This window comes from Chiloscyllium plagiosum, unplaced genomic scaffold (assembly GCF_037043375.1).
Source record: "Chiloscyllium plagiosum isolate Xiang-an unplaced genomic scaffold, Cpla_swu_hap1 HiC_scaffold_34, whole genome shotgun sequence".
NCBI classification, from domain to species: domain Eukaryota; kingdom Metazoa; phylum Chordata; class Chondrichthyes; order Orectolobiformes; family Hemiscylliidae; genus Chiloscyllium; species Chiloscyllium plagiosum.
Window position 1 is genome coordinate 41,261,927 of NW_028270172.1, and position 19,756 is coordinate 41,281,682.

Below are 19,756 nucleotides of genomic sequence, written 5' to 3' on the forward strand. Positions count from 1 at the left end.
CAACTTCAAAAGAAGATGGAAGCAATATTGTTTTTGGGTTATTTTCCCTCAGCCTATTTCTTTATCCCTTCACTTTTCGTTCTGATGGCTGCTATAACATGTATTGAAGCACAATCTGTCTTTCTTTACATCACCCATCACCATACTCTTTGACATGAAATGTTTGGGTTGATTTCTCATGTCCGCCCTATCACAGATTTGCCCTTTTGTTCTTGCATGGTTCTGAAGAAGGATCACTGGACTTGAAACATTAACTCTGTTCTCTTCACAGATGCTGCAAAACCTGATGAGTTTCTCCAGCAATTTCTATTTTTGTTTGCTTCAGATTTCCAGCATAGAAAGCTCTTTGTTTTGTTTTAGTGTTGTTTAGTTTTCTTTTGAATATTCTGTCTTGCAAGGTTGACCTTTTGTATCCAAAACGGATTGCAGAGTGTTTACATAGGTTAAAAATAACAAGCAGTTTTTTAAATTAACTTCTGTTCAGCTGATTTACACGAAACAGACCCTTCAGTCCAACTCATCCATGCCACCAGGTATCCTGAATGAACTAGTCCGATATTTGCCCGAGTTTGGTCCGTATTCCTCTCAAACTTTCCTATCCATTTGCCTGTCCGAATGTCTTTTAAATGTTGTAATTGTACCACCTCTACCACTTCTTCTGGCAGTTCATTCCATATACACCACTCTGTGTGGGGAAAAGAATGCTCCTCATGTCCCTTTTAAATCTTTCCCCTCTCACCTTAAACCTATGCCCTTTTGTTTTGAACTCTCATACCTGGGGAAAAAGATCTTGACTATTCACCTTATTTATGCCCTTCTGGTTTTATAAACTGCAATAAGGTCACCCCATCAGGCTCCTAAACTCCAGGGAAAATTCCCAGCCTATCCAGCTTCTCTATAATTCAAACCTGGCAATGTCCTTGTAATTTTTTTTCTTCATCCTTTCTGGTTCAGCAACATCATTCGTATAGCTAGGCAACCTGAATTGTATGTAATATTCTAAAAATGTCCTTACCAAATCTTATACGGCTGTAACATGATGTCCCAACTCCTGAACTCATCAATAATACAAAAATTGCTGGAAATACTCAGGTATGGCAGCATCTTTGGAGAGAAATCAGAGTTAATGGTTTGGGTCCAGTGACCCTCCTTCAAAATGGGTCACTGGACCCAAAACGTTAACTCTGATTTCTCACCACAGGTGCTGCCAGACCAGCTGAGTTTTTCCTGGTAGTTTTTGTTTCTGATTTCCAGCATCCTCAGTTTAGATTTTTTAAAAATTTCCTGTACTCAATACTGTGATTGATTGAAGGTAAGCATACCAGACTTTCTTTGCCACTCTCTCTAACTGCAGCGCCATTTTCAAGGGGCAGTGTACCTCCACCGCTATGTCTTTCTGGTGGACAACACTCCCCAGGGCCCTAGCATTAACTCTAAGTCCTGAAATAGTTTGTCGTACCAATGCAATACCTTGCATTTTCTCAATTAAATTCCATCTGCTATTCCTTGGTTCATTGGCGTAGCTAATCAAAATTTCATAGTCTTAGATAACTTTCTGCACTGTCCAGTCTACATCCAATTTGATGTCATCCACAAGCTTACTAACCATGCCTCCTATATTTTCATCCAAATTCTTTCCATACATGCAGAACAACAGTGGACCCAGTGCTGAGCCCTACGACACTGCTGTTAAAAAGCCTCCTGTCCAAATAACAGCCCTTTACCACTACTCCGACCATCAAGCCAATTTTGTATCCAATTGGCAAGTTCTTCCTGCATTCCAGTGATCTAACCTTACTATTCAGTTGACCATGCAGAACCTTGTTGAAGATTTTTCTAAAGCCCATGTAGACAGCAGCAATTGCATGTAAATCCTGTCTCTTAGAATCCCCTCCACCAATTTAGCCACCATTGACATTAGACTCATCGGTCTGTAATTCTCTGGCTTTTTCTTGCCACCCTTCTTAAGCAATGGCACAATATTAACCACCCTTCCACTCAAATCTGTTGATGATGCAAATATCATAGAGGCTTCTGCAATCTTGTGTTTGTGTGTTGGGTCGACTTGTTGCCATTCAACCACTTGGGCTTTTTTTTGATGGCGAAAATACTCACGGTTCTGGTAGTATCTATGGAAAGGAATAGAGTGTTAACATCTCAGGTTGATCCTTTTTTCTCTCCACAGATTCTGACTGACCTGCTGAGTATTTGCAGCATTATCTATTGGTTTTAAATTTAAGGAAGCATGTAGCAGTGGATTTGCTTGGTGGAGTTAATGAAATAGAGGGCCAGGATTACCAACATTATCCATGGATTGTTGAACAGTTCTTTTTTTTGGTATATCTGATTGAAACAAGTAATGGCATCATTATCCCTCTCTTTGCTCTGGCACTGCACTCCATGAGTTGGACAACTCTTGACCGTTGTTTCGTTTTCAAAACTTTAGTGAATACTAATTATGGTTCAGCCATTTCAAGAAGTATGCATATTGGCACAACACTAGAATATCTGGTGAGACAGTTTTTGGTAATCAAGATTGTTGACATGTTTCATGATTATTTAAAAAGAAGCATCAAAGAATGGGACTATATGGCAAAGTAAATATTTAATTTGATGAAAATGTCTTTTTTAACATTTGACCAACAAATATACATTTCACAGGAGGAGAAGACTGTGCCTGGATTCAATGTTGCCAAAAAAGATCACCTAGTTTTTCATGTTGGGAATTTTGCAGGAGTTTATAAATTTAAGGCCTTAATGGTGTACCTGTCTGAGACACCACAGCAGTCAGTACAGTCTTTCTTGAACTTTGATTCTTGAACTGCATTAAGTCCTTGTTATAAGATTTGAGCATTTCCACAATGTCAGCCTCATCCACTTCTTCAAAGCTGATAGTCTCTGCAAGGTCGTAATTTCACGTTGAACCCTGGGGACGATGTCATGAAATTCTGCTGGTGCACTGAGATATTTGGGCCATGATCTCCTCCACACTGTTTAATGTGCCTTCATCTTATGAAGCAATGAATTTGCCAATGCCCTTGATATTGTAACCATCCCAAATTGCCTGCCTGATGGCACTAATGAATCGGAAGAAGGTACATCGGAGATAGCAGGCCATAAATATTGCTGTTGATCTCTGATCCGTGTTGGATCAGTGAAGTCATTTGAAATATCAGCTGAAACACCTTTGTAAGTAAATAGGATTAATGTAGTTTGGTCATTGTTGGTGGGCTGAAGGGCCTGTTTCTATACTATATGACTATATTGATTCCTTAAACTGACTACTTCAAGATCTGTGCAGTACTTTCTGCTGCAGAAAACTATGTGCATCACCATCACTGCAGAAGAACCAACTCTAATCTTCAAAGTGAATTTAAATTCACGTAGAGTCACACCACCTGCAATCCTCAATGTTCCCTTGAACTGAACTTGCAAGGCCCAATGCATGCAAACTTAGAAGTACTTTAAACTGGTGATTGTGATTTTTAAAGGTGAAAGGGGACTTAAATAGCTTTAAAATGAAAGAAAACCAAGCAGGGTGACTTTAAATACATGTCTGGGATTTTGCTGAGATGCTAGCAATGAAACAAAGAAATGTAAGCTACAATAAAAACTGTTAATTCCTTCTTGGCATTCTTTCTCTGAATGTGAATAATGCTCACACTTAGACCAATTGAGTCTTGTTAGACTGACTCTGCTCTGAAATAATATTAATGTTGGGCAGGGATCACTCTCCGACACACCTACAGTCTTTTCCCTAAAAGATGCTGGTTTTTATTTTGAAAAATCTGACCTTTAGGATCATTTCCAATGATACTACATATTTGTTTTGCACTGAATTAAAAGCATTAACTGCAACTACAGTGTACATAAATGCTAACTTAGAGGTCTCCTACACTTGTACACCACAATTAATTTTTGGTATTGATGTATGCAAGTTATGTTTCTCATTTTATGAATTTTGCTCTTAGGTGTTGTACCTGTTGTTGCCAACAATCCTGTTTCAGCACCGACAGATGGAATTCGGGGGTTTGGTGACAAATTCAAGAAGCCTGCAGGATCCTGGCGTTGTGAAGCCTGTTTCATTCAGAATTCAGCGAATGTAACAAAATGTATTGCTTGTACAACTGAGAAAACAGGCAGCAAGACTGACCCGAAAGGTATAAAATAATTAGTAAACTGAACCAGGGATGCTATCTGATATGTATGTGTCTGGAAGATGTCTAAAAGTTTACAGGTCGTGTCATTATGGGTGCTGTTAGATAACAGTGTATTTTCTAAAGAGAATTGCACGGAACGGACAGTAGGAACTATTCAACCCACTCAACCCATTTTAGAAATTTTACTGCACACAAGCGTATTCCTAACTATCTATGTAATCCTGCATTCCTTTGTCTCATTTCTACATTTGCATTCCAGGAAGAAGTGACACTTGTAGGTATAGCTGTGCCTCATTTAGTTGAGTTGATGGATAATAGAAGCTTTATTGTAGGATTTTCAACATATTCTTGTATGTGCGATAATGCTAATGGATATTGTGCACTCTGGTTTATTGTACTAGTTGTAAAACTGAATAAGTTTAATCAATTGTTAAATATTGTACTTAGAATAAAAATGAATGTGCATTTTAATTTCTTACAAGATAAAGTAGAGGATTAAGTTAGCATTTTGTTGATATCGGCGTGGCTCCAGGGTGCACTGGGCCCTTCAAGGACTTGAATTTTTAAAAATTGCTGATGGATTGCGAGTGCTGTCCACCAGGTCAATTATTATTATTATCCATTGTTGCTTTCTTTTCTAGGCCCTAATACACTAATGAGAGTTCACAGTAATCTGAAACTGCCCATTGGGCATCAGTTGTTATAATCCAATCTGAGTGGTGACCTTATAGAGGTTTGCAAAGTTATGAGGGGCATGGATAGGATAAATAGACAAAGTCTTTTCCCTGGGATTGGGGAGTCCAGAACTAGAGGGCATAGGTTTAGGGTGAGAGGGGAAAGATATAAAAAAGACCTAAGGGGCAACGTTTTTCACGCAGAGGGTGGTACGTGTATGGAATGAGCTGTCGGAGGATGTGGTGGAGGCTGGTACAATTGCAACATTCAAGAGGCATTTGGATGGGTATATGAATAGGAAGGGTTTGGAGGGATATGGGCCGGGTGCTGGCAGGTGGGACTAGATTGGGTTGGGATATCTGGTCGGCGTGGACAGATTAAACCGAAGGGTCTGTTTCCATGCTGTACATCTCTATGACTCTATGACAAAAGGGTAACAAGGGAGACAATAGGGCCCCTCAAAGATCAGCGAGGTGGCCTTTGTGTGGAGCCACTGGAGATAGGAGAGACTCTAAATGAATATTTTGCATCAGTATTTAGTGTGGAAAAGGACATGGAAGATATTGAATGCCGGGAAATAGATGGTAACATCTTGAAAAATGTCCATATTACAGAGGAGGAAGTGCTGGATGTCTTGAAACGCATAAAAGTGGATAAATCCCCAGGACCTGATCAGGTGTACCCTAGAAATCTATGGGAAGCTCAGGAAGTGATTGCGGGACCTCTTACTGAGATATTTTTATCATCGATAGTCACAGATGAAGTGCTGGAAGACTGGAGGTTGGCTAATGTGGTGCCACTATTTAAGAAAGGTGGTAAGGACAAGCCAAGGAACTATAGACCAGTGAGCCTGACATCGGTGGTGGGCAAGATGTTGGAGGGAATTCTGAGGGACAGGATGTACATGTATTTGGAAAGGCAAGGACTGATTAGGGATAGTCAACATGGCTTTGTGCGTGGGAAATCATGTCTCACAAACTTGATTGAGTTTTTTGAAGAAGTAACAAAGAGGATTGATGAGGGCATAGCGGTATATGGACTTCAGTAAGGCATTTGGCAAGGTTCCCCATGGGAGACTGGTGAGCAAAGTTAGATCTCATGGAGTACAGGGAGAACTCGCCATTTGGATACAAAACTGGCTCAAAGGTAGAAGACAGAGGATGGTGGTGGTGGAGATTTGTTTTTCAGACTGAAAGCCTGTGACCAGTGGAGTGCCACAAGGATCTGTGCTGGGTCCACTACTTTTCATTATTTATATAAATGATTTAGATGTGAGCATAAGAGGTATAGTTAGTAAGTTTGTAGATTACCCCAAAATTGGAGATGTAGTGGACAGCGAAGAAGGTGACCTCAGATTACAACAGCCTCTTGATCAGATGGGCCAATGGGCTGAAAAGTGGCAGATGAAGTTTAATTTAGATAAATGTGAGGTGCTGCATTTTGGGAAAGCAAATCTTAGCAGGACTTATACACTTAATGGCAAGGTCCTAGTGAGTGTAGTTGAGCAAAGAGACCTTGGAGTGCAGGTTCATAGCTCCTTGAAAGTGGAATCTCAGGTAGATAGGATTGTGAAGAAGGCGTTTGGTATGCTTTCCTTTATTGGTCAGAGTATGGAGTACAGGAGTTGGGAGGTCATGTTGCGGCTGTACAGGACATTGGTTAGGCCACTGTTGGAATATTGCATGCAATTCTGGTCTCCTTCCTGTCAGAAAGATGTTGTGAAACTTGGAAGGGTTCAGAAAAGATTTACAAGGATGTTGCCAGGGTTGGAGGATTTGAGCTATAGGGAGAGGTTGAATAGGCTGGGGCTGTTTTCCCTGGAGCGTCGGAGGCTGAGGAGTGACCTTAGAGGTTTATAAAATTATGAGGGGCATGGATAGGATAAATAGACTAGGTCTTTTCCCTGGGGTGGGGGAATCCAGAACTAGAGGGCATAGGTTTAGAGTGAGGAGGCAAAATATAAAAGAGACCTAAGAGGCAACGTTTTCACTCAGAAGGTGGTGCGTGTATGGAATGAGCTGCCAGAGGAAGGCATTTGGATGGGTATGAGTAGGAAGGGTTTGGAGGGATATGGGCCGAATGCTGGCAGGTAGGACTAGATTGGGTTGGGATATCTGGTTGGCATGGATGAGTTGGACCGAAGGGTCTATTTCCATGCTGTACATCTCTATGACTTTATGACCTTTTTTATGTCAATTTTGGTGTCCCTACAGCACCTAAGCTGTAGCAGTTCAAAAAGGATGCTCGCCACTTTGAGGGTAATTAGGGATGCATAATAAATACTGACCCAGCCAGTGACACTCCTATCCCCTGAATGAATTATTAAAATTCTGAAATGTATAAATTACATACCTCAAGCCTGTGTATATTTTCAGATGATTACTGACTAGTTTTTTTTCTGCCATGTCCAGTTTATTATTGTAATACAAAAAGACTCATTTTACTGTAATGGAGGAATGCTGCTATAAATCAGTTTAGATTACACTTAGCTGACTAGTATCTGCATAATGTTTACTCAAAACAAAAGGGCACTGATTTAGTGTATATTATGATCCTTTTTTTATAATAAATATTTAGAAGTTAGTGACTTCATTTCTCTTAGTATAGAACTTGTGTATCTTCTACTGAAAGGTCATTACATTATCAGACAATGTGAATTTAATTTAATTATCATGTTCTTTTTTTCTTAAGGCCTCAGCTCATCTGCATTATCGACTGTTGCTTCACCATTCAGCATTGGAATCCAGCCTTCAACAGCAGACTCTTTGCAAAGTAAAGATGGCGCTGCTGGTTTTAAGTTTGGGAATCAGGGTAGTTTTAAATTTGGCACGTCAGATTCTGCTTCCTCAACTAATGCCTTTGAAGGACATAAATTTGAGGTTACAGGGGGTTTCAAATTTGGAGTTACTTCGACAGAAAAAAATTCAGAGGAAAACAAAAAGGATAACTCTAAAGCCCCTAGTGGTGGATTTAAATTTGAGGTAGCTGCCTTTGGTAACAATTCAACTTCAATTAAGTTCGGTGTGTCAGATACAAGTCAACAAAGTAAGAAAAGTGACATGGCGCTTGGAGGTTTTAAATTTGGCACAGAGGAGAAGAAAGAAACCTCGGTATTGCAGTTACAGCTGGACAAAACAGAAGAAAGAAAAGATGGTGCAACTGTGAGTGCCGTTCTGCCTGAAAAAGCAGTGGATCAGGAGTCTGTGGCAGCGAAAACGTTTGTATTTGGAAAACCAGATGAGAAACAGAACTCTTTGAGCTCTACACCAATCGCATTTGATAAAAGGAAAGATGTTGAATCGCAACCACAGTCTGAACTTAAAAAGTCAGAGCAAACCAAAGAATCAGCATCTTTGTCTGACACTTCAAAAGCAGAATCTAAGACCGGGTTTACTTTCAACTTGGTTAAACCTGTTGAGAAACCAGAGGCAACTGAAACTGCACAGCAAGGATTTGTGTTTGGGGCTACTGTAAATGCTTCAGGTAAGGAATGATAAAGAAGAAAAGGAAGGTTTGCATTTGTAAACCTCTCCTAAAGTGCTTTTTGCATTGTGAGATATATTTGAAATGTATGTGTTAAAAATTGGGGAATATGGAAGCTATCAGGAACGTACTGCAAGAAGTGACAATGACCAATTAATCTTTGATTAGTTGGATAAATATTGAATAGGCCAAGGAGCAGAGCTTCTCTACTCCTGGAAATGGTGCTGTGGAATCTATAATGCCCACCTGAGCATTGGTTAAGTGTCTCTTTTGCAAGCAACACATCCCATGTTACAGCATTCCCTTAGTATTAGTGTGCTGTAGTCTCAGCATAGGATAAGTGCTCAAGACTCTGAAGTGGATCATAAACCCACTATCTTCTGAATTGAACAGGAGTGCTACCATTGAACTAGCATGCATTTTTTTTATTGTGCCTTCAGTAGAGGTGCAAATCATTGTTATTACCTTCATCATGATTTCAGAAACAGAAAACAGGAACACAGGTGCGCTCCCTTTGGCCTTTGGAACCTGCTGTGCCATTCAGTGAGATTATGGCTGATAATCCAACTCAGTACCCTGTTCCAACTTTTGTCCCATGCTGATGATGCTTTTAACCTCCAGAGCTTTGAGGCGGCATGGTGGCTCAGTGGTTAGCACTGCTGTCTCACAGTGCCAGCAATCCGGGTTCAATTCCAGCCTCTGGTGACTGTGCAAACGCCACACAGCCATTCTCCCTGGGTCTGTGTGGGTTTTCACTGGGCGCTCCGGTTTCCTGCCACAGTCCAGAGATGTGCACATTAGGTGGATTAGCCATGCTAAATTGCCCATAGTGTTCAGGAACATGTGGGTTATGCTTGGGCACTGATAGGTTATTGGGATAGGGTAGAGATGCTCTTTGGAGAGTTGGTGTGGACTTCTTAGACCGAGTGGCCTGTTTCCACATTCTAGGGATTCTATGATGAAACCAGCCCTATCTTCTTGAAAACATTCAATGTTTTGGCCTCGACTGCTTTCTGGGGCAGAAAATTCCAAAGTATTGCCACTCTTCCAATGAACTTTCTGCTCATCTCAGTCCTAAATGGCATATCCCATATCCTTAACACTGCGGCCCTTGGCTCTCGACTCCCTGGTCATTGGGGACATCTATCCTGCATTTACCATGTCTAAAACTATTAGGATTTTATAGATTCCAATGAAATTTCCCCCTCGTTCTGCGGACCTCCAGTGAATATACTCCTACTGGATCCAATCTCCCTTCAGACAAGACCTGCAATCCCAGGAGCCAGTCTGGTAAACCTTCCTTGAACTTCCTCCAAACGCAACATCCTTCCTCAGGCAAGGACTGTCAACTGTTGTACTCGGTACCCATCCGATGAAGGGGGGCATGCCGTATGCTTTTTGACCACTCTATCGACCTGCTTTGCCACTTTCAGGGAACAATGGACCTTAACACCCAGATTTCTCTGTACATCAATTTTCCCCAGGGCTTTCCCATTTACCGTATACAGAGGAACCTCGATTATCCAAACGAGATGGGTGGGCAGTATTTTGCTCGGATAATTGATAAATTCAGTTAACTGATTCAATGTCTTTCCTCTGGGGCTCGGAGTCTGCTCCCTGTAAAGTCAGGAGATAAGGCAGCATCATCACCCCAACCCGGTCTAACACCGCACCCGCCCCTAACCCTGTCCAACACCGACACCATCTGCCCCAATCCCGTCCAGCACTGCCCACCACCACCCCCCCCCCCACCCTTAACCCCCAATCCCGGCAGCTGGACTGGGCACCAACAGTAAGACTACCGCTGCCTTTGGATAAGTCTCCAAATAGTGCGCACACGCATACACACCCCACACACAACTTTTTGACAAGTTCTACCTCTACCCTGTACAGGACAATGTTAGAGAGAATATCTGGTGAAGGGGGGGTTTAGGGTTCACTCCTGTGTTGAACTCCAGTGAATGTGTGTGGAGAGAGAGGGAGGGTAGGAGATCAGTCATTTGGAGACCGTGCCCGGGCTCCCCATCAGTTCTCGGCAGCATTTCAGTGAGCCAAAATAGTTTTTAATCATTGTAAACAAAAGACGCGATCAGGGCTGAAACAGCGATCAGGGCTGTTTGATGTAATGTTTCTATCGGGACATCGAGATCTCCTTCGGATAATCCGATATTTGGATAACCTAGATATCCCTAAACACTACTTGCAATTTAGCATGGCCAATTCACCTAACCTGCACATCCTTGGATGTGAGAGGAAACCTCCCGCCCCGCCACAGATATGGAAAGAATGTGCAAACTCGGTGGAGCATTGGAGGCTGAGGGGTGACCTTATAGAGGATTACAAAATCATGAGGGGCATGGAGAGGGTAAATAGACAAGATCTTTTCCCTGGATGGGGGAGTTCAGAACTAGAGGTCATGCGTTTAAGGTGAGGGGGGAAAAGGTTTAAAAGGGGCAACTTTTTCATGCAAAGGGTGATGCGTGTATGGAATGAACTGCCGGAGGAAGTGTAGATGCTGGTACAGTTACAGCATTTAAAAGGTACCTGGATGGGTATATGAATAGAATGGGTTTAGAGTTTATGGCTGGGTGCTGACAAATGGGACTGCATTAGCTTGGGATATCTGGTTGGCATGAACGAATTGGTCTGAAGGGTCTGTTTCCATGCTGTACATCTCCTATAATTCCATAAGGAGAACAAAACTGCACACAAAATTCCAGGTGTTGTCTCACCAAGGCCGCATTCAATTGCAATAAGACTCCTCTTGTAGTCACATCCTCTTGCTGTGAAGTTCAACACAACACTTACTGTCTTCACTGTCTGCATTTTTTTTTAATTACTCCTGGGATGTGGCCATTGTTGGCTGGCCAGCATTTATTGCCCAACTCCAGTTGACAAGTAGTGGTGAGCTGCTTTCTTGAACCCTTGCAGTCCATATACTGTAGGTCAACCCACAGTGCCCTTTTGGGAAGGATTCCAGGATTTTCACCCAGTGACAGGGAAAGAATGTACTAAATTCCAAGTCAGAATGGTGATTGGCATGGAGTGAAATTTGCAGGCGGTGATGTTCCGATATGTCTGCTGCTCTTGGCTTTCTAAATGGAAATGGTCATGGATTTGAATTTCTGCAGTGCACCTTGTAGTTAGTAGGTATTGGTGCTACTGAATGTCGATGGTAGAGGGAGTGGATGCTTGTGGGTGTGGTGCCAATGAAGATGGCTGCTTTGTCCTGGATATGGTGTAAAGCAGCTTGAGTTTTATTGGAGATGCACCCATCCAGGCAAGTAGGAAGTATTCCATCACACTCCTGACCTGTGCCTTGTAGGTAATGGGCAGACTTTAGGAGTAGATGAGTTACTTACTGCAGTATTTTTAGCCTCTGACATACTCTTGTAGCCACTGTTTGTGGCAAGTCCATGATTAATGTCCTACCTTTTTTACATTCCTTTATTATTATTTCCTAATTTATTCTGTATCCTGCAAGCTACCCCAACACGCTTTTCTTCCTGCCTGTCCTTTTGAAAGGTCACACATCTCTGCTTAGTTCCCAGCTTTGATTGTTTTGTTACCATGTTTCCGTAATGGTTGTAAGATCGTACTAAGTAACCTCTGTTTGTGTCTTTAAATTGATTAATTTTGCAGATACTACGTGCATTTAAGTGAGGAGTAATTAATTTTGCCTTTTTACAATTTTCAGCCTCTTTAATCCTATTTGATGCTGTTTTTCTATGTTTGAACACACTGTCCCTTCCTGTCCCACTCTGGGTATTATTATCCATATTGCTGCCCTGCAATTCTGCGAATATCTTTTGATTTGTAAGGCTATATGACCTCTCCACGAAATTAATTCAAAGCCCTCTTTTCACCAGACAGCTCAATGAAGCCATCTGACCTCACTTGTGAATATCAGGGTGCAAGTGCAAAAGGCAAAATAGACAAGGCAGAGCACAATGGAATGTTGCAAGTCTGTATTCCATGCATGAGGGTTAGGCAATAAATATCAGAACTGCTCACATTCTCTTAGGAAACCCTTTTCTGCCTGAGGGTTCACCAGATAATTTTGAAGCATTGAAGTCTTGGCCATCAATCATCAAAGAAGCTGCAGATAACTATCTTTGGCAAAGGAAGAAATAGAACACAGATTGGTTTGAAATCCACCTTATAAGAATGCCTTATTGAAACAAAGAGCACAGCTCACCTAACTTGCAAGTTGTCTCCTAATTCTAAAACGTGTAAATAATCTTTACGTTGCTCAGGCAGTTGTGCAGAAGCCAGCAAAGTACCATGCCAGCAACTTTTGGATCTATGCAAAAAAAAAAGACAAACTACCAGAGACACTGGTAACCTTCATGCCATGCATGTTGCTATCAAAAGAACCCTCGGCTCCACTATTGTCATAGATGTTGCTTTGAAATCCACAGGTGGGACAGAACAAGATCAAGCAAGTGACCTACTGGATAGATCTGAATAATACTTGTGAGCTGGATATCATCATGCTCAAGTTTATTGACCTTGTACAGCTAAATGTTCTGCATGAACCTGTTAAGAATCTTCATTTCTTGACTTCAAAGGCTACTGCCTCTGTGAGCAGCAAGGAAAACACCTGGAAACATGAATTAGCTAGTTTCATATTGCAGTAAAGATATGGTTTATGGTAAAATTTGCTTTTAATCCACTGGCAGGAAACATGAATTTTAACTTTTAAAGAAGACTTTTTAAAACACAAGAAATGAATATGGTCAAGGTGACCAGCTAATTGGTCTTTCTGTACATTCCGCATTCTTATCCTCATTGGAATGAAGATATCAAGTTTGCAACATTCACCAAGGTTGTTGACTTCCTGGGGAGTATGAATGCTCTGACATCTGCCTTGTTCATAAAGACATATTTTTTAAAATGCTTCTTTCATGGGGTATGGTTATCACTGACTATTTATTGTCAACCCTAATTACCTTTAGGACTCAGTTAGTAATGGTGCTATTGAGCCACTTGTGTTGATTCGCTTTGGAGTGCTACACCCAGGATAATTTGCTGCCATCCACAATTTCCAAGTAGTGTTCAACTTGATTTATTGATTCTTTAGCTTTAGTGATCTGGAGGTGGTATTCATCAGTAGGTTTTGTTGCCCATATTTGACCTGATGTCAAGGCATTTGAAGGAGTTTTGGAGACAATGTTGAGAACTCCCAACAACTCTTTACAGGTTGCGTATCCTAGTACTGCCACTTGCATGTCTGTCCTGCCAGTGCAAGATAACTAATGTACATGTTGATGGTGGCTAGGATATTGTAAGGTCCATGAGTATGACTTTGTCAGGCTACTGTGGGGTCATCCAATTTTGGTAGAAGCCCCCAGATCCTAGTAACAGGGATGGGTGTGTCCGGTGAAGGGAAGATGCTGGGTGGTCCGTCTAATATATCTATCCTTGCCTGAACTTTTAAAATCATTGGTAGTAGAAACAGGAATACACCATACTGCCCATTATGCCCATTCTCCCATTCAATACAATCATGATTGATTTCCTGTCTACACTTGTTTTCAAATGCTCTCTATATCTTTTTACTCACTGAGATGCCACAAATCTATCTTAGCCTTAATTGTATTCAACAGTGGAGCATCCACAACTCTGAAGAAAGAGAATTCCAAGAACTCTATGAATGGAAGATTTCTCCTTGTCTCAGTCCTAAGTGATCAACCTCTTGCCATTTGATGATAACCCTGCCTTAGTTTTCTTCATTTCTCTCTTGGATTTTATCTTGTTGTTGCTTTGGTCTACTTAAGCTATTCTAACTTGCATATTTCAAAATTAGAAATAATGATACAGCGAGCTTGTAGTAAATTATTTATAGTCAAAGCCATAAATGTTTATTTTTCACAGGAAAGTGGGACTGTACAATATTATCCTCTAACAACATTGGCCTGTTAAGAAAATAGAATTTAACTTTGAGTTATTGGTACCATAAATCTAATTGAGGGTACGAAAAATTGTAAATGTCCTCACAGCTCTGCATAACTGTTCTACTTTAGAGAGAGAACTCTGGAATACATTTGAGTTCTTTCTCAAGTCAACCAGTGGCACCAATGTAATAGTCCAGTCAGGTACTGATTCTCAATTTTTTGTGAGGATTAAGTCAGTGATCCACTTTTTCAAGTATCAAGTGAATCTTCTGAAGTCTCACTGACATTGTTCATCTCACCACCTTTAAACTGCCATATGTTCTCAAATGAAATGACTACAGAACACAACGACTACATTATCCTAACAAGACAGGTGGAGGGGGAGTATTTTGTTTGAATAACTGATAATGTTTTTTGGGAACTTGAGATCTTGGTCAGGTTATCCAAAATTCGGATAATTGATCGGAAACCATGATTGTTCTGTAAATAGTTTAATGTCTAAGCTTGCACTTTGTTGTGTGTTCAAAATAATTTACAACCTGCTTCCCTGCAACTGAATCCATGATTCACTGAGTTGCTACCTATGGAAGAGAAAAGTAGCTGAACAATTATTAACTTCATTGTAGTTGAAGGATACTTTGTTAACTAGCTATTGTAGTAACAAATGTAATACTTCAGGTTGGAAGTTTTATTCCACAAGTTTTCTGTAAGCATTTTGAATGCGAAAAATATCACCAGATTTTAATGACTGCTTTTAATTTCACTCATAGCTATCTTTTGTGTATTTTGCATTTTATTAAATATGGCTGAACTAAACAAACTGGCAAAATGTCGAGGAGCAAATTATTGCAGATGCTGGAATCTACTACAAACAAAAAAATGCTGGAAACCATAGCGGGTCAGGCATGATCCATGGAGAGAGAGCAAGCTAGCTTTTTGAATCTAGATGATTTTATCAGTGCTGATGAAGTGTGGAAGGAGCAACATTTATGCAGTCGAGGGGATTTGGAGTGCTTTGTGAGAAAGTGTTGATAAAGCCGATTAAGTGATCGGAATGTGAGAATGGCAGAACAATGGTGTGTCCAACTGCCAAACTGTAAAGAATAGACAGTCCTACTGGAGAGGGGAGAGAGGTGACGGAACATGGTAACAGAGAATGTAACCAGTATTGAACTCAAAATTAAGTCTAGAAGATTGTAAAGTGTCTCATCTGAAGATATGTTGTTCCTTCAGTTGTGCTGTGATTTGCTGGAATATTGCATCATGCTGAGGACAGACCAGTGAGCGGAACGGTCTGGTTTGATTCCTAATTACCTCTGCTATTGGAGGTGGGCAGAGATAATCATTTTGAGCCTGCTTGTTTGGCTATAAACAATGTTTCAAAATGAATGGTTGCATTTTATCAACACTTAAGATGAATGCAGAACCAATTAGTTTCTTTTTGCCAATGATACATCTCTAGGTCAGATCCTGAACGTTTTATTGAAGTATGAGCTAACCTTGGGCAAGAGGGTGAATTAAATTCATTTAGAATATTATGGATTGTCTCAGCTACTGTGATGAAGAGGGTGAAAAGATGTCAACTTGTGCACAGAATTTCTAGAGCAGGTTGTTGGATATAATTTGGCTATAAAGCCTTAGTGGGATGGAAACACTTAATGACATTTTGTCGTTAGAGCATCAACCAAACAGGGCGAAGTGTAGAGGGGTAGCTCTGTAATTGCATATTCTTCAATTAGTACAGCATTGCTGAGGATTGCACTTTATAAACAAGTGAAGAGGACATTCATACTGAGTTGTAGAGTAATAGAGAAGTACAGCACAGAAACAGACCCTTCAATCCAACTCACCTATGCCGACTAGATATTCTAATCTAATTTAGTGCCATTTGCCAGCACATAGTCTGTGTCCCTCTAAACCCTTCCTATTCATATACCCATCTAGATGCCTTTTAAATGTTGCAATTGTACCAGCTTCCACTACTTCCTCTGGTAGCTCATTCCATACATGTTGCCCCTTAGGTCCCTTTTATATCTTTCCCCTCTCACCCTAAACCTATGCCCTCTAGTTCTGGACTCCCCCACCCCAGGGAAAAGACTTTATCTATTTCTCCTATCCATACCCCTCATGATTTTATTAACCTCTATAAGGTCACCCCTCGGTCTCTGATGTGCCTGGAAAAACAGTCCCAGCCTGTTCAGCCTCTCCCTACAGCTCAACTCGTCCAACCCTGGCAACATCCTTGTAAATCTTTTCTGAACTCTTTCAAGTTTCACAACATCCTTCCAATAGGAAGGAGACCAGAATTGCATGTAATATTCCAACAGCAACCTAACCAATGTTCGGTATAGCCAGAACATGACCTCCCAACTCCTATAATTGATGCTCTGACCAATAAACGAAAGCATACCAAATGCAGCCTTCGCTATCCTATCTACCTGCACCTCTACGTTCATGAAACTATGAACCTGCACTCCAAGGTTTCTAGGACCTTACCTTTAAGTGTAAAAGTCTCTTGTTCTGATTTGCTTTTCCAAAATGCAGCACCTCGCATTTATCTAAATTAAACTCCATTTGCCACTTCTCAGTCCATTGGCCCGTCTGATCAAGATCCTGTTGTAATCGGAGGTAACCTTCTTAACTGTCCTCTACACCACCAATTTTGGTGTCATCTGCAAACTTACTAACTATACCTATGTTCGCATTCACATCATTTATATAAATGACGAAAAGTATGGACGCAGCATCGATCCTTGTGGCACTCCACTGGTCACAGCCCTCCAGTCTGAAAGCAACCCTCCACCATCACCCTCTGTCTTCTATCTTTAAGCCAGTTCTGAATCCAAATAGCTAGTTCTCCCTGTATTCCATGAGATCTAGCCTTGCTAACCAATATTCCATGGGGAACCACGTCAAATGTCTTACTCAAGTCCATATAGATTCCGTCCACTGCTCTGCCCTCCTCAATCCTCTTTGTTACTTCTTCAAAAAACTCTATTAAGTTCGTAAGACATGATTTCCCACACACAAAGCCATGCTGACTATTCCCAATCAATCCATGCCTTTCCGAATACATGTAAATCCTGTCTATCAGCATTCCCTCCAACAACTTGCCCACCACTAATGTCAGGCTCGCTGGTCTATTGTTCCCTGGCTTGTCCTTAATACCTTTCTTAAATAGTGGCATCACATTAGCCAACCTCCAGTCTTCTGGCACCTCCCCTATGACCATCAACGATGCAAATATCTCCGCAAAGGGCCCATCAATCACTTTCCTAGCTTCCCACAAAGTTCTAGAGCACACCTGATCAGGTCCTGCATTTTTATGCATTTCAAAACATTTAGCACTCTGTAATATGGACATTTTTCAAGATGTCACCATCTATTTCCCTACATTCTATATCTTCCATGTCCTTTTCCACAGTAAACACTGATGCAGAATACTCATTTAGTATCTTCCTCCATCTTCTGTGGCTCCACACATAGGCTGCCTTGCTGATCTTTGAGGGTCCTATTTGCGCCCTAGTTTTGTCCTCAGTGTATTTGTAAAAACCCTTTGGATTCTCCTTAACCCAATTTGCCAAAGCTATCTCAAATCCCCTTTTTGCCCTCCTGATTTTCCTCTTAAGTATACTTCTACTGCCTTTACACTCTTCTAAAAATTAACTTGGTCTTACCTGACATATGCTTCCTTCTTTTTCTTAACCAAAGCCTCAATTTCTCTAATCATCCAAAATTCCCTACATCTACCAGCCTTTCCTTTCTCCCTAATAGGAATATATTGTCTCTGGACTCCTGTTAGCTCAATTTTGAACGATTCCCATTTTCCAGCCATCCCTTTACCTATGAACATCTGTCCCCATTGGCTTTTGAAAGTTCTTGCCTAATACCATCAAAATTAGCCTTCCTCCAATTTAGAACTTCAACTTCTAGATCCGGTCTATCATTTTCCATCATTATTTTAAAATTAATAGAATTATGGTCATTGGCCCCAAAGTGCTCCCTGACTGATACCTCATTTCTTATTTCCCAATAGTGGGTCAAGGTTTGCACCTTCTCTCGTAGGTACATCCACATACTGAATCAGAAAATTTTCTTGTACACACTTAACAAATTCCTCTCTATCTAAACCCTTAACACTATGGCAGTCCCAGTTTATGTTTGGAAAGTTAAAATCCCCTACCATAACCACCCTATTATTCTTATAGATAAATGAAGTCTCCTTACAAATTTGTTTCTCCATTTCCTGCTATTAGAGAATCTATAATATAATCCCAATAAGGTGACCATTCCTTTCTTATTTCTTAGTTCCACCCAAATAACTTTTCTGGATGTATTCCCAGGAATATCCTCCCTCAGTACAGCCGTAATGCTATCCCTTATCAAAAACGTCACTCTCCCCTCCTCTCTTGTCCCCCTTTCTATCCTTTCTGTAGTATTTATATCCTGGAACATTATGCTGCCAGTCCTGTCCATCCCTGAGTCATGTTTCTGTAATCAGATTCTCAGAATAATTAGCCATGGCACCCTGCCATTGACCGCTGTCCATTATAGAATATTTACAAATGAAACTTCCCTCTGGGTATTTTTCATATACTTTCCAAACACAAGTATTTACTAGCCTGATCTAATCACATGTGATTAGTATCATATCAGCCTTTAATTTTTAAAATAAATATATGACTAATGTACAGTTTGTTTTGTAATTGATATTCAAGAAAGGGTGTCTAATCCATAGTGTTGTGTACCCTTAAACTGGGCTGGGGTCTGTATGTTGGTCATTTGTGGTTTGGAACGATATGTTAAGCAGTTTTAAGTTTGTTAGGTAATGGCTAATATTCAAAGAATACTTGCTTAGTTTTCCAAAAAGCATAAATTCCTTTAAGGCAAGAATACCAACAGGATTATCAGGGAAGTGAAAGATGGCATTAAATCAAAAGAAGAGTTTTGTAAAATTGGCTAAGTAAGTTATAAGCCTGAGGATTGGGAGAATTTTAGAATTCAGCAAAGGAGCACATAGAAATTGATAAAAAGAATAGAATAGGAATGAAAAATGGAAAGGAACATACGCATTTAAAATTGTTATACAGGCATGTAAAAAGTAAGATTAGCAGTGACAAATGTGTCCGTACCTGGAGGGATAGAATTTATAGCAGGAAGTTGAGAAATGGTGAAGAAGCTAAATAAGTACTGTATTTGCCTTTACAGAGGAATACACAAGTCCTCTTGAAATAATTAAGGTCCAAGCGTCTAGAGGAACTGGTAAAGTAGTACTGCATAGGCTAATGGGATAAAAAAGTTGATTAATCCCTGGGACCTGATCACCACCACCTGAATGTTGAAAAGAAATTACAATAGAAATGATGGATGCACCAATGATCATTCAAAATTCAGTTAATTCTACATAGTGCTTACAGATTGGAAGCATACAATCATAACCACACTGTTTAATAAAGGATGTAAGAAAACTGGGACCTTCAGACCTGTTAGTCTGATGCTAATAGTAGGGTACATCATGTTAACTAATATAAAGGCTGAGAT

At 40.6% G+C, this 19,756-nt stretch overlaps 1 protein-coding gene across 2 annotated transcripts in view; it reads left to right on the forward strand.

Moving 5' to 3' along the window:
* nup153 (nucleoporin 153) overlaps nucleotides 1-19,756 on the forward strand; it is a 78,492-nt gene that overhangs the window by 47,574 nt on the left and 11,162 nt on the right. For both annotated transcript variants that reach the window (XM_087978628.1, XM_087978629.1), the window contains 2 exons: nucleotides 3,972-4,160; nucleotides 7,527-8,318. In XM_087978628.1, the coding sequence (XP_087834754.1) occupies nucleotides 3,972-4,160; nucleotides 7,527-8,318 (981 nt within the window). The remainder of the gene's footprint in view (nucleotides 1-3,971; nucleotides 4,161-7,526; nucleotides 8,319-19,756) is intronic.